The 15,942-nt window shown below is 34.7% G+C and overlaps 1 protein-coding gene across 3 annotated transcripts in view; it reads left to right on the top strand.

Annotated features, from left to right (window-relative positions):
• Positions 1–15,942, top strand: part of LOC140171521 (uncharacterized) — a 47,337-nt gene that overhangs the window by 11,402 nt on the left and 19,993 nt on the right. For all 3 annotated transcript variants that reach the window (XM_072194787.1, XM_072194789.1, XM_072194788.1), the window contains exons 2-3: positions 5,227–5,319; positions 9,309–9,398. In XM_072194787.1, coding sequence (XP_072050888.1) covers positions 5,227–5,319; positions 9,309–9,398 — 183 coding nt within the window. The remainder of the gene's footprint in view (positions 1–5,226; positions 5,320–9,308; positions 9,399–15,942) is intronic.

Genomic DNA, 15,942 nt, shown 5'->3' with positions numbered 1-15,942 from the left:
GGAATTCAACATGGCAGCAAACCCATACCAGTTAAAACTTCAGTAACAATCAATTTGGGTTCCTCTGTATCATAAACATGGATATTGCCACCATTTTTAACCTCCTATGTTGTTTAAAATTCAAGTTATTATCAAAATATTTTGAAAATGGCGGCCATTTTGTTTTTGAATTTTGAGGCTAAGACTCCAAAACTGAACCGGTTAAACAGCATTTTCGTATTCAGCACCCTCGAATTATCTTAAAAAGCTTGTTTAACCACTTTTAACACGAAATGCCTCCAACCTTTTAATAAAGCACAAATTCTCAAATTTTGACCTGTCTATTATACTAATCCTGCTAATTCATGGCAGTCTCGGGGAAATAGCCCATTTTAGCAAGACTATCCATGCCTTCAATGTGAAATATTATACTACTGTCTGGTCATGGTCTGGCCTGCTGTATGATTGTTTCCCTGGGAATCGATGATTTCAAATGTTGATGTTTAAAGGTTTTTTTTTAAATTTTATAACTTCCAATAAACGCAGAAGTACCTAGATGCATGTATGAATCTTTTCACATCATACAAAATGGAAGCGCCATGTTCATATAATTTCAATTCATAAATGGCAAGTCTACGGATTATCTTAACTTCAAGTGTTTCATGTTTTTGTTATTTTTGACGAAAGGTGTGGTTATCATGGTTGTTTATATATGAGTATACCGATTATGAATTTGCAGGGAAGGGCACTTCCCTGGCATTTGAGGGCATATGTTTTAACGCGTTTACCGAATGTTACAAAGGAAATTTAGTTGTGGTTAGTAATAACCTTGGATAAGGGGCGCACCATTAAATTTCCAGGGGGGGCATGGTTGTTAAAAAAAAAAAAAAAAACTTTGCCCACTAGTGAGACGAAAAAAAAAAATTTTTGCCTCACTGATGAGTAAAAAAAAAATTTCCCCACCCAACTTTGTATAAAAATGTACATTAAAATAGAAAAAAATTAACTTCGCCGCCGAAGGCGGCGAAAAAAAAAATTTGGTGCTCTTGGAGGCGAAAAAAAAAAATTCCGCCGCCTTCGGCCGCGAAAAAAAAAAAATTCTGCCTGACCGAAACTCCCATGCCCCCCCTGAGAATCTAATGGTGCGTCCCTAAAGGAAAGTTAAATACTATTTACTGACTATCTTTAGCAGATTGTGCAACACGTTTCAAATACATTGCAGTAAATAGTAGAATGTACAATGCATAACAAAATCTGTAGTGAAAGGGCCATTTAAAAAATCAACAAAACTATTCTTCATAAAGTTTAGAATTAAACCGTTTACCTGAACTTACTTTTACAATTTGCTACGTTGCGTCTGATTCCACCAGACTTCATCAGGCAACTTACCTTCTTGATGAAGAAGATTCATGTATCACAAGACCAGCCTAGCAGGTCAATTGCCTGATGAAGTCTAGTGGTATCAGATGCAACGTAGCAAATTGTAAAAGGAAGTTCAAGTAAAAGATTCAATTCTAAACTTTATGAAGAATTAGTTGATACCTGATGAAGTATGAATATGATGATATCAGATGCAACGTAGCAAGTTGTAAAAGTAACTTAATCCCAGTTAGCACACCTCATGTTGTATCAACGTTGAAATGTCAACCTGATTTCTAAGTTGAGATCAGATTAGGTTGAAACCTCGACGTTGTATCGACATTAAAACAACGTCGAAATCCTAAACCTGTCAACTCACCGCATTCCAGTAAAAGATTTAATTTAACACTTTATGATTTTAACGACTGGATGACTGAGAATAACACTATTTTTTTACCTTACCAACTTGTTCACTTTTACATTGACATGAATTTAAACTCTCTGTCTGTGGAAAACGTATTTCTATTTAACAACTATTTCTTTAATATTTATATTTATTTGTTTACTTATATATATTTATTTATTTATTTATTATATCTCATTCATTCGTTCATTCCTTCATTAAATCTTTCATTCATTCATTCATTCATTCATTCATTCATTCATTCATTCATTCATTCATTCATTCATTCATTCATTCATTCATTCAAATTTACTAATTTATTTCTCAATTTCAAAATTATTAGAAATTTAAAAAATTGAATTTATTGTTGTAATATTCATTCCGGGCAACCAAACCTGACAAAAGGACTTTCCGAGGTGATCCGGAAGTTGCAAAACCAACACAAATTAATTCAATATGCCTACAGATCCAAGTTTACGTGTTGATATGTGCCGCAACTATTTCCAGACTGAGATCAAATATTTTCACATTTTATAAAAAGCAGTCCAATACCATACTTGTATATAATATAAAATCGACAGTATTCTGATTGATCTCACTTGACCAAATCGGACAAAGTTTAACATTTGGCCCCATTTGACCTTTGATAACCTCAAATTGATTTTTTTTTTTTTCATCAAGGGTTACTTGTACTACGTTTAAGCCAAATCGGACACTGATTTCAAAATTTGACCACTCCCACCCCTTAGCGAAAGTTTTCACAACCCTTTCGCACATTGTCCTGGTATACACTGGTATATAGGCTTCGGCCCCCTATATTCCACTGATACCGGGTCAAAATTAACCGGGAAATTGTGTTCCTCTCCCCCCCCCCCCACTAAGACCAGGAAGAAAATGTTATTTTGCTGCTCCCGATCAAGAAAGCTGGCTACGCCCCTGTATGTATCACAATGAAAAGCCCCATAATCACGTCAGCCTGCTACGCTTTTTGCCAAAGTCATTTTTTTATAGTTTTGAGAACAAAGTACAAAATATGGTTCAAGCACGCATTTAAACATATTTAAACATTTAAACAAACCTTTGCACAAGAGCAAATGATAATGATACAAATGAGAATAATCCGAAATAATTAGGGTGATTACGTAACTGATGCAGGCTTGAACCACATTTTGTTCTTTTTTCTCAAAAAATACAAAAAAATGACTTGGGCAATTAGCGTAGCAGGATGACGATATGCATGTAGATATGAATGTAACACAGGATTTGCCAAAATAAAACTTCCATGCTTATAATTTGAACTCAAAACGAACTATTACACTGCCCAACACAGTTTTTGGTGACTTTGGTTTGAGACTTGTTTTTAGGTAATTTGGGGTCGCTGATTTCAAATATAGCATTATTTTTTGCATATAACGTCAAATTTTCACTCTATGGTATACCCCTATTTATATGAGAGGGGCGTATTATCTGGGCCCATAAAGTTACTAAATCATATAAACCCAATTGAAAGTCAAAAGGTGAATGCATAAATATTGGCATGATAATATAAACTACAAAAAAATACCACAGAATAAGTCTTAATTTGGCAAGAAGATATACCTTGGAATGTTTGACACCCCAAAAATGACGGGTATAGTGTTGCAACCCATGAGAATAATATTTTTTTTAATTTTGATGTTTATGGAGGCCAAACTTAATTTTTATGTCAAAGTAATTAGTTTTATGAACATTTAGCAAAAAACTGCATCAAAATCGGGCGTTGCTAGCATTTTTTGGTCAAAATCTATCATTTTAGCCATCTTTCAGGATTTTTTCAGATTCTCTACGATAATGACGTCATTGTGACGTCATATGATGTATGTTGGTACTTATTTTGGTATCGTTGGATAGAGTAGACTCATAGCTATTCATAGGTACCCAATATAAGGGTTTACTGTAGAAAATCCAGGGGCTGCAACCCTTTGGTGGATGTGTTAAGTGATTCATGAAATTTCACCATTTTTCATAGAAAAAAAACTTGACGTGATAGGGCAAAACTGATACCATTTTTGAAATCAGCGACCCCAAATTAGTTAAAAACAACTCTTAAATCCAAGTCACCAGAAAAAAAGTTTAATTTTGTTGGCCAGTGTTATCAATCCATCAACATTACCATAATAGAAATGTGACTTTGCGCTAGGCATTACAATTGAACATTCTCTGTTTGCATCGGATGTTATGGCAATTCCACCGTGGTTGCCAAGCAAACATTAAACAAAAAGACCTGGAAAAAGTAGTTTCGAATTTGTACAAACTTTAGAACTATAACTGTTCTATTTATACATTTTGTATGTATAAGGTCATACAATTTGGGTTATGCTTGGTTCTTTTTCATACATTATTATTCGCATGCATACTCTCTGGCAATTAATTGTTTCCTTGATGAATAAAAGTTTGCAGTACAAAATGATTTTGTAAAAATATATTCAAGACTGTTGTAGGTATACGTAGTTATGCGATTACATGTAGTAGATATAGGGCAGGGCAGGTGCACCCAAAAAAGGTGACAGAGTCTCACTGTTTTTGCATCGATTGGTAATTAAGGGTATACGAGGTATTGGGCTATTCCATTTAAAACACACACTCCCCCTGTGGAATATTTTGGAAATATCTTCAACAGTGGGAGTATGAATTTCAAATGGAATGACCACATTAGCAGCTCCATTTGAACTTTATACACCCTCTGAGAAAGATTCAAACTGAATCTTCCACTGAGGGAAGGTGTGTTTCAAATGGAGCTGCTAATGTGTTTATTCCATTTGAAATTCATATTCCCCCTGTGCCAGATATTTCCAAAATCTTCCACAGGGGGAGTGTGGATTTTAAATGGAATAGCCCATTGTTGGTCGTCAGAGCCAAAAAAATTGATTTTCATTATCTGAATCAATATATTATTAAGAAACACTTTGGTGTTTTGCAAAAGTTCATTCTACATATCATATACTTTGAAAACTTAATTTATTGTTGTTAATGAGTTATGTACGTTTTACAAAAGTGTTGTTGTTGTTTCAGCCCTCTTTACGACATAACTCAAGAACCACATGACCTACAAAAGTATATTTGTGATATTTGAATTCTTCTACACGCTCGCTATTAATTGAGCAATGCAATTTTTGCTAAATCTGACTACCATTCCCAAGATGCTGTGAACTACATTTTTTTCTGCTGCTTCGATCATTAATACATCGTATACCCTTAAGTTTGCATAACTCAGCGAGTGCATGTGTGGAAGAATTCTAACATCACATACATACTTTTGTAGGTCTTGAGTTATAATGTAAAAAAAGGGGAAACAACAACACTTTTGTAAAACGTGCAATAAATCAAGCAAGTTTTCAATAATATATTGATTTAGACACTGAAATCGATTTTTTGGCTGCTTCGACAAACAATACAACATCTACCCTTAACCTTTATGTTTGTATAAATTTTATTTCTTGTCTCAGAATTTGAACAAAGCAGCACCGTGGTTGCCGGTAACGATGAGCAAATTGCAGATTACGCCATGGATGGCCAGACTCGCACGTGCTCCGAAACACGTAAGTAAAACTGACAGTGGCGGCGCTACAGGGGCTAAGGGGATATTTGCCCCCCCCCCCAATATTTTTCTTGACCTCCCCCAGTAGAGAACCAAACAACCAATGTAGGTGCAGGCAAAGTTCGATGGCCAAAAATTGCCAATTAGCCCACAGAAGTGTCAGGAAAACAGTACAAAAGTGTACAACGATGAAAATCACTGTGCACATAACCCAGCAAACACAAAAACGTTTTAAAAACGTTTAAAATAAGTTATATTTTGGCTTTTGGTTTAGGTAAAAACGTTTTAATAACATTAAAATGTCGGGTTATATAAAGGTCATGATAACGTTTTAAAACGTTTTCTATGAAAACACACTACAACAATATTTTTAAATGTTTTCAAAAAATGTTATTGTAAACTATTTTTGCAAACATTTTTGCCAAATATTGTGTCAATACTTAAATAACATTATGCTAAAATATTTGAACCCAGCAAACACAGAAATGTTCTTAAAATGTTTTTTTCAAAACCTTTTAATAACATTTAAATGTCGGGTTATATGAAGGTCATGAAAACGTTTTTAAAACGTTATTGAAAATATTTTGGGAAAACATTTTCGCAAAATATTTTTTCAACCCCAAAATAACGTTCTGTTTAGAATGTTTTGTATCAAGTTTTCAAGAATGTTTTTGGAATGTTATTATTATTTTTTTATTACTTATAATCTTTATTCAGGGTAGGCCCGAATCAGCTAACCGCTGGTCTTACCCGGGGCCCTGCAATAATACATATATACAAATTTAAAACAACATAGCATAAAATATTTAACTTCAACCACCATATCAACATAACATATCAACCATATTATAACAACAATATAATAAACTCAATACAGTGAGGCAACCTGCATAAGCACCACACAAAATATTAATTAGTGCTGTTTAAAGTGATGTCTCTTATACATCTCCTTAAAAGAAAGCAAATTTAGAGAATTTCTAACACATAGATCAATATGGTTCCATACTTTAACACCACTATAACTAAAAAGAATGTTTAAAACACTCGATATCATAACCATTATTGAGTGGTGGAAGAGCTAGCTGACCAGAAGTAGCTTGTCTAGTATTACGATCATGGTTATCACTTACAAAATTGAACTTCTTAGATAAGTACTGCGGTGCTAGATTATGCAGAGATTTATATACCATAAGTGCTTTAAAATACTGATTGCGGACTGAAAGCCGCTCCCATCTAAGTTCATTAAACATGTAATCCGAAGGAGTGAAAAAGTCAACACCTAAAATAATTCGCGCACACCGTTTCTGTAATACATCAAGTTTAGCAGTGTCATTTTTAAAGCGACCAGTTTTAATACCCTTTATATAACCCGACATTTAAACGTTTTCTGTCAAACATTTTTGTTTGTTGACGCAAACTGCTATCAGGGACAGCAGTTTGCGTGGTACTGTACCATGCAGTTTGCATGGTACAGTGTGTTGCTGTCTACCCCTGATAGCAGTTTGCATGGTACAGTGTGTTTTGCTATCTACCCCTGATAGCAGTTTGCATGGTACAGTATGTGTTGCTATCTACCCCTGATAGCAGTTTGCATGGTACAGCGTGTGTTGCTATTGACCCTGATAGCAGTTTGCGTGGTACAGTGTGTGTTGCTATCTACCCCTGATAGCAGTTTGCATGGTACAGTGTGTTTTGCTATCTACCCCTGATAGCAGTTTACATGATGCATTGTATGTTGCTATCCACCCCTGATAGCAGTTTGCATGCTGCAGTTTGTGTTGCTATCTACCCCTGATAGCAGTTTGCATGGTATAGTGTGTGTTGCTATCTACCCCTGATATCAAAAAATGTTTTTTAAGGTTAAAAAAACGTTTTATACTCTTAATATACTCGACATATATAACCCGACATTTATACGTTTTCTGACAACCTTTTATAACCTTTTGCGAATGATGTCGAAAACGTTTTGTGTTTGCTGGGAAGCAGACAACAACAAACAAAAACCGACGTTTCGAGCAGATAAACTGCTCTTCTTCAGGGACAGGCAACAAAATATAAAATCAAACAGTGAAAACTACATGCAAACAAATTGAAGTCAAACACTGAAGGCAAGTTCAAATAGAACTCGGTAGCAAACACGACAACAAGCTCAAAGCAAAATAAGCTGTGTCTGTACTCTTTGAAAGCAAGTTTACTATATAGTTGGTTTTTTTTGTTGTTGTTGTCCGCTTGTGCACAGTGATTTTCATCATTGTACACTTTTGTACTGTTTTCCTGACACTTCTTTGGGCTAATTGGCAATTTTTGGCCATCGAACTTTGCCTGCACATACATTGGTTGTTTGGTTCTCTATGTCTGCTTACGTGCATAGTGATTTTCATAACTTGTTCCAGTGCACTTTTGTATTCCTATTGATCCGTATTGTTTTTGCATGTTTAACACTTCTGTGGGCCTTGGAATTGGTAATTTTTGGCTATCGAACTTTCCCTACTTCTATGCCTACTTTTGTTGTTTTTTGTCCCCCTCTTTATACCGTCTAGTCTGTATTTTGTTTCCCCACATCAAGTTGGTATACCTTGTTGTCTACGGACTGTAATTTTATTTGCTTTAAATGTATATCAGTGCCTTAGTATAATTGTTTGGTTTTAGGCGCTTTATTAATTTCAGTTATTGTTGTTGTGGTTCTTGTATTCGCTATTGGCTCTACTGTAACATAGTCCCGGAACATAGTTTGACGTTTTTGGTATGTTTTGCCGCTGCGACAACGTGGCGGCTACAGAAGGTGCACGTATAGGCGTATCAACATGACGTTATGGCGCATCTACTGAAGATGGCTATTATGTGTTATCTTCTCAAGATGACGCTACTGAAGATTACCTTATGTGTTATTTTACTAAAGATAACTTCATGTGTGTATCTACTGAAGATAACGTGTGTGTTATCTACTGATAATGAATTATGTGTTATCTATTAATGTACCCTTATGTGGTATCTACTGAAGATGACCTTATGTGTATCTACTGCAGATGACATAATAGGTTATGTGCTGAAGATCTATAAATGTATTACCTGCTGAATATGGCTTTATGTGTTATTTACTGAAGATGACATAATGTGTTATCTACTGAAGATAACATATGTTCTCTACTGAAGATAACATATGTTATATACTGAAGATAATATGTGTTATCTACTGAAGATAGCATATGTTATCTACTGACGATAGCACGTGTTATCTACTGAAGATAGCATGTGTTATCTACTGAAGATAGCATGTGTTATCTACTGAAGATAGCATGTGTTATCTACTGAAGATAGCATGTGTTATCTACTGAAGATAGCATGTGTTATCTACTGAATAGGAAGTGATGTGTTAGGCCTATCGACTGAAGATGGCCATATGTGTCATCTACTTGAGACGGTAATTTGTATTATAGATACGATTACATTATCTGCGGTCGATGCATTGCTACCTATTGTTGCATAATACTGATTATCATACTGGCCTATTTACTAAAGCTATCTTTATCTGCAATTTAATGAGGATGTTATCTTTATGCTATCTACCGAACATAATTTAAGTGTAATCAACTCTTTATTCTTACGTTCTCATTAAAAATAATTAAATAAATAGTTAATTAATTAAATAGTTAATTAAATAATTAATTCATTAATTCATTATTAATGAATTAATGAATTAATGAATTCATTCATTCATTCATTCATTCATTCATTATTAATTAATTAAATTAATTAATTTATTAATTAATTAATTAATTAATTAATTAATTAATTAATTACTTATTAATTATTAATTAAATAATTAAATAATTATTATTATTTATTTATTTATTTAAATCTATTTATTTCTATTTATTTTTTTCTATTTATTTATTTCTATTTATTTATTTATTTATTTATTTATTTATTTATTTATTTATTTATTTATTTATTTATTTATTTATAAATGTTATTTCTTTGTCTTAATAGAATTGGAGTCAGATCCATGGTGGAGAGTTCGATTAGAACAGGAGTACCATGTTACTGCAATCAAAATAACAAAAAACGCAAGAAAAGCAGGTAAGTATACTATAACCATGGAAGAAAGAGATGAGAAGGAACCACAACGACTTCGATCGGCCAAGTTTTAATCCACTGATCTATTGACGCATGAAAAGAAAAGCTATCAATGGTACTTACTTTCATGTATGATCCATTTACCGCGATCGATGCTTGGCAAAATCATTACTGGAAAAAATTTATAACAAACCCATCCACGAACAAACAAACGCTACCCAGAAGTAAGATTATGAAATTTCACTGATGCTCTGAACATGTAGAGTAGCTTTGTTTTGGGATCTACAGTCAAACTGTTTTCTTGATCGTGTTGTGTAGAAAATGTCCTATAAAACATCGAAAAGGTAATCAAAATCGGCCGTTTTTTGCTGAGTTTCATCTTTAGCAAATAAGGTAAGATTTTGGTGACTTTTTCGATGAAAAATAGATGTAAAATGTTCTTAAATAATGCACAATGTTCCGGTTGAGTCCGGTACATAAAACCTGTTTAATTTAATAGTTTATATGTGTATAATCGTAACTAGCTAACTCGTTTCAGTGCCAAAGACTGCCAACTCTGAGAAAAAAAGTCATCAAAGTTCGGGAAAATTGGGCAAAATGGAAGAAAAAGATGTAGGCCATCAATGACCGATGATCACGTCACCAAAGAAAATCCTATAGGGTGCTTGCACGGAAGGTCATTAGTTCAAATCATCCTTCACACACGCTCCAGAAGACATGCAAATACATGGAATACAATACCAATCACCTATTTAACGCGGGGTATTGATCAAAGTAAATCCTCATGAATAACAATGTCAACTAAATGTCGGTAAAGGGAGTGGACAAAGTGAATGCGTTCGTTGTGGTTCCTTCTTATCTCTTTCTTCCATGCTATAACGCTTCAAAGAAATCGTAAGATTGATTGATTCATTGATTGATTGATTTGAGTCAGAATGATAAATATGGTCATGAATTTCGCATAATGACGAATATTATATTGTGCTATTCTATTTGAAGACCTGAGCGCAAGAAGACCGTAAGTCCACTTGGCCCCTCAACATGACACACTAAAGCTACGTATAGTTTCTTATGGTTTCATGATGTTTAATACATGTTCAAGGGTGAAAACATCATGAAAGGTTGTGAAAGATTTGTTTTGGCCCCTGAACATGTATAAAACATTACCAAATTGTACGATCTTATACGCAACTGTAATGTATACATGTTGATGGGCCAAGTGGACTTACGCTCTTCTTGTGCTCGGGTCTTCATTTGAAATCTGCCATACCCATGTGGAATAATTACTTAGGGTCTTCCATGCCTTTACCTATATATTTTCCACAACTGGAGTGAGTATTTGAACGTTACCCACTATTGTCTATTATATTTGATGCCCATACTCCATCTGTGGAATATATTAACTAAAGCTTCCACAGGGGGAATGTGGAATATCCCATTTCTATAAACGGTCCATATACATGCTATATCCCGTGAAGCGTTTGTTTTTCTGTGCCGAGTTTAATGTTACTGATCCGTCCAATCAAAATCTTACCTTACTATTACCATTTGGCTTGCTCGAGAAAGTGACGTCAGTACATGCGTAAGCGCGTGTAGTATTAAATTTCATGAGTTAACTCAAACAACCGGAGTGTTTACACACGTAATCAAAGGCGGTACATCGGTACACGCATAGACATACCACCTGTTTGTCTGGGGGTACACGCATGAAGTTACTGATATAATTACTGACGTCACTCTCTCGAGGAAGCCAAATGGCGCTTTTATAAGACCATAATTATGTATAGATATTTAGAAATGTGCACTTCAATTAGTTAGTTGTTGTTATAGTTAGTTAATTCAACTTAGTTAGTACTTTAGTTATACGTACTTAATTTAGTTAGTACTTATTAGTTAGCCTCTACGTTATTAGTACCTTAGTTACATAGCTACGTAGTTATAGCTGGCTATATCATGATATCATGCATTATCGACGTGTTTTTGACGTAATTTTGCCAATATGCCCTTGTTTTTATTATAATATGAGAGGGAAGTGATCGTTTGTCCAGGTAAGATAAGATTAAAACATTTTCAGCTACAGGACTCAGCAGATTTTGTATGCAAAGGCCACTAACTGGGGAATCATGGGATAGAAAAAAAAGATACAACCTATATTATAAAGAACCCTATAAAAATAAATGATAACCGTTCCTTATTGTTTACTTTTTACTTGTTAAGTTGTTGACGCGAGATCTTAGGCATAATTTTATGTGACTGTGCCGCCTTTCAATGCACATAATTTACTTCATACCGAGCAATAAAACCATACCATTTTCCACCCTTATGGGGCAGTGACGTAGGTGCGCATTTCATTGAGCGCAGCTTCAAATCGCAGGCGTTCACTCAAAGCGCTGGCGCGGCGTACACACGCAAGCGATTAACGCCGCACAGATGCTGTCACGTTACCGTGCTCAGACACCAGTACAAGGTCTTGAATCTTGATGAAATCTTGCTGAAACGTTCAAACTAAGCAACTGCCAGGTCTTATAGACCAGGTTAAAAGTGAGCTAAGTACCACTTGGAGAACGAGAAATTCTCATATGGTTTATCTGGACCAGTTTTGCATGGGGAACAAGAATTTCTTGGGTAAAAAGCCCGTAACCTGAGAACTTTTCCGTGAGGGCGCTTTTTTCAAAATGGCCGCCAAAATCCATATAATTATATGGTTAAATTAGTCACATTAGGGGCATATTTAACCAGATTTTGGATTTTTATTGATAGCAATGATGTACTACTAAGTCATGTTATTAATACGAATTAATGCGGCCATTTTGAAAAAAGTACCCTCAGCTGTGACCTCCTGTTACCTTCATATTAATAACCTGACTTAGTAGTACTTTATTGCTATCAATAAAAATTCAAAATCTGGTTAAATATGCCGCTAAAGTGACTAATTTAGCCATATATATGTTTTTCATTGAGTTGGCGGCCATTTTGAAAAAAGCGCCCTCACGGAAAAGTTCTCAGGTTACGGGCATTTTACCCAAGAAATTCTTGTTCCCCATGCAAAACTGGTCCAGATAAACCATATGAGAATTTCTCGTTCTCCTGGTCTATTACCAATTTGTTGTTTTATTGCTGCCGTTTAGAGCATAATCCCTTATACTGATATACTCACATTGGTTTAAGTGATATACTTATTATATAATAATGTAAGTAATAACCATAAACTGTCTAACGCTTATATCGCTCTCTATTATTTTTGTCCGTATTTTACTGCACCCAAAAAGTATCCGAACACTTAAAACAAAAGCAATATCTGAACGACGTAAATTACCAAATAAAGTATGAATTCTTTTAATTGGTTCTGGATATTTTGATACCACATTCGGCATGGTGTCACTAATTCCACAAGTTATATTAATTTGAATGAAAAAAGAGCACGTGCCGAATGACGTATAAAAATTGGGTTTTTGCTTGCAAATTCTGAATTTTGAATTATATTTTTGCTAAAAGTGCTTTGTATTTAAATTTGATGAGCTGTGTTGGTTAATTATTTTATAATTGTTAATATGGGTTAGTTTGCCCATTTTATGTTCATGATTGTGTATGCCCATATATATTTATGGATCCTATTGATTTAAATATTTTGTAAAATGATTTTGATGTGTATTTTGATGTATATTTTAATGTGACCCCTGGGCCTCATGGAAGAACAGAGGATACCTTAAGGCAGCTGTGTACTCTAGACATTGTTTCTTTCCCAGAATTGAGTTTTTTTGATATGTTTGTACTTTGTTATGTTTTTTATAAATACAAGGAATGAAAATCCAGATTTGTAAAATCCAACTGCAATATTTTAAGGATTTTATTTCACTATTCCACTCGTGTTTGAAATTAAAAAGGAAAGAAAATCTTTGCTGTACCAGCAGGGTACACGCGCGCAACAACGCATCGCGTTGCGTATGGCGCAATTTGTTAACGCAGAAATACGCTACGCATACGCGACGCTTATCTGCATGCGCGGCGCATCTTATGGAAACACCACGGAAGCACAAAAACCTAGTGGTCAAATGGCTCCGTTTTAGCTGATAAAATGTGGGTTCAGTTTCAAGTTCTTTCCCCGATTTAAATATCAAGTTATGAATGGATTTCGCTCAAACTTCTCAAGTGGCCGTGCATTTACCCGATGTTTATGTAATGTAAGGTAGAAAAATAAAAACTGCCGCATTCTCCTGCGAGATTCGATGAAAGTGCAAAATGTGACCATTTTAAACTTTAACGGCCATTATTTCAATGTTCATTTTCTCGGTAAAATGACGATTTAGGTACACGATAACTCAATAAATACAGCATCTATAGGTAAGCAAATATGATCATCGTAAAAAGCATGATCGACTCAAGAAACGGTTTTCTCATTTTTTTATATTTTAATCTATTTCCGATTTTAGGTATCATTTTGTGCAAATAGGCGTTTGTGAATTTTGAAAAGTTCAATTTGATGCCTTTTTGGAATGGAGCCTCAAGATTGAGCTAAAAACAAAATAAAATATTTTGGAAGAGTGTTTTTTTGTAATGATGTACCTAACAAATATTGCCAAAAACTCACTTTTTTGTGATTTTCTTCATAATTGTTGTTTATACCCCAAATCTGTATTTATATTAAGATTTATTGATGTCTTGCCTTCATAAAAATGTATACTTTTATATGTCTTGCGCGAATAATTACAAAGTTATTGCGCTTTTACTACATGCATGTCTGAGAGTACACAGCCTCATTAAAACATCCATTGAATGAGTAACCCAGGCAACAGAAGAAATAAAACAAAACAAAACAAATCAAAATGTGCAGAAGGAAAGTATCCATCTGTTACATTCTTCATCATTTGGTAATTTAAGTTTAGTGTTTTTAAGATATCATGCTTTTGTTTTAAGTGTATGGATACTCTTTGTGCGCAGTATATAATGTATATATATGTATATATATTAACTATATTGTAATCACTGTGTATTGTAATCATGATATCGCCTTATATTAGCGTCAGTGAACAGCGTGATTGGCCACCGGCTACCTCATTGTTCACATTTTACAACTTCTTGCACTTGCAATGCTTTAATAATAGAAGTAACCCAACCTTGTTTCTCTATTAATCAGTCTATATCGCACTGAACACACATTCGTAATCAGTCTATAGGAGACTGAATATTGAGTCGAAATTACCTCCTCTGTTGGTCAATGTTGCATTAAGGTTACTCTTGTGTTCTTGCCATGCAGGGCCCTTATCTTATTATTGGAACCTTATTAGTTGCAAGTCCCCACTATGGGAGTTTCCGGCCTCAGCCCTGCCGGGTTTGCGGCCTTGATTTTTTTTGTTGATACTGGTTAAAAACATCAATGCAGCAAGCCCGGAAACTTCCAATGGCCCCGCAGGGCAAGAATGCAAGGTGAATGCAACAACCATACCCCTGATCAGTATCCTTGACTCTACCCCTAAAGCCTACTCTCTAGAGGTAAAAGAGTGAAATTGCCTACATGTAATCGCTCCACGGTGGCGTACAAATTCACTCTTTTGAGAATAAATTGCACTATTTCCTGAGTGAACGTCTTTCCAGAATGAATTATACTCTTTTCAGAGTTAAATTTACTTAAGTTTTACTCTTGTCATTTAACGCCATTATAGAGTTAAAAGTCGTCTTCTTCACTCTTTTACATTTAGCATGTCTAGAGAGTATTAATTTGCAACGATTAAGGGGCAATGCACTCTCTGAAATGCAGTAACTTAATGCGATCAAGCAAAATGAGTCTGATGTCGAACAAAATCAAAATTCAGGTTTTAATTTTATTACAAAAGATATTTTGCTGAAAACCCCCCATCATATTTTGATTAATAGTTTCAGAGATATGATCATTTTAATGTTGCTCAGAGCAATGAAATATAAAGGAAGTTGAACACTATAGGGTCCATAACTTATAAGTTCCCCCTAATGTTTTTTGAAAGAAATTTTTAACTATTTAACGAAATGTAAAATTGTAAAACTTTATGGGTAACCTTATTTGTTTTACAAATCCGGACCAATTTGGAGTGTCATACACCATTACGTTCGGTCACAATGATTCATTATGTAAAAAAGAGGCAGTTTGAAAAGTTGAACCTTAGTCCATAGGAGTCAATTTTCAAACAATTTAGTATGTCAGGTTTGTTCATGTGTTTGTAATGGAAATAAAAATTAAAGTCTAGATGTTCAGTAGGGAATGTGTCCTCCTACACTGTGAACAAGTGCATTACAACGTCGGCGCATGCTGTTTATTAAAGTCCGGATCCGTTGCTGGTTTCAGCCAAATTCACTATTGACATGTCCTGATAAACAGACGTGACGTGACACGGCCACGAGGTGCTCTCGGCTGATTTTTCTCTCCTCCTTTCACCTGAAAATTTGTACTCAATTTTCAAATCGCGCAACTCCCATACAATGAGCAATTTCATTGACTGGTACATTTTCATCCCGCAAACCTATTGGTCGACCGCGAAGGAAATCGGGCAAACGTGGCATTTTAAAATTACTTTTC

Source organism: Amphiura filiformis, chromosome 15, assembly GCF_039555335.1.
Source record: "Amphiura filiformis chromosome 15, Afil_fr2py, whole genome shotgun sequence".
Lineage (NCBI taxonomy): Eukaryota > Metazoa > Echinodermata > Ophiuroidea > Amphilepidida > Amphiuridae > Amphiura > Amphiura filiformis.
Note: the sequence above shows the minus strand (reverse complement) of the source record. Positions and strands in the feature narration are given on the sequence as shown.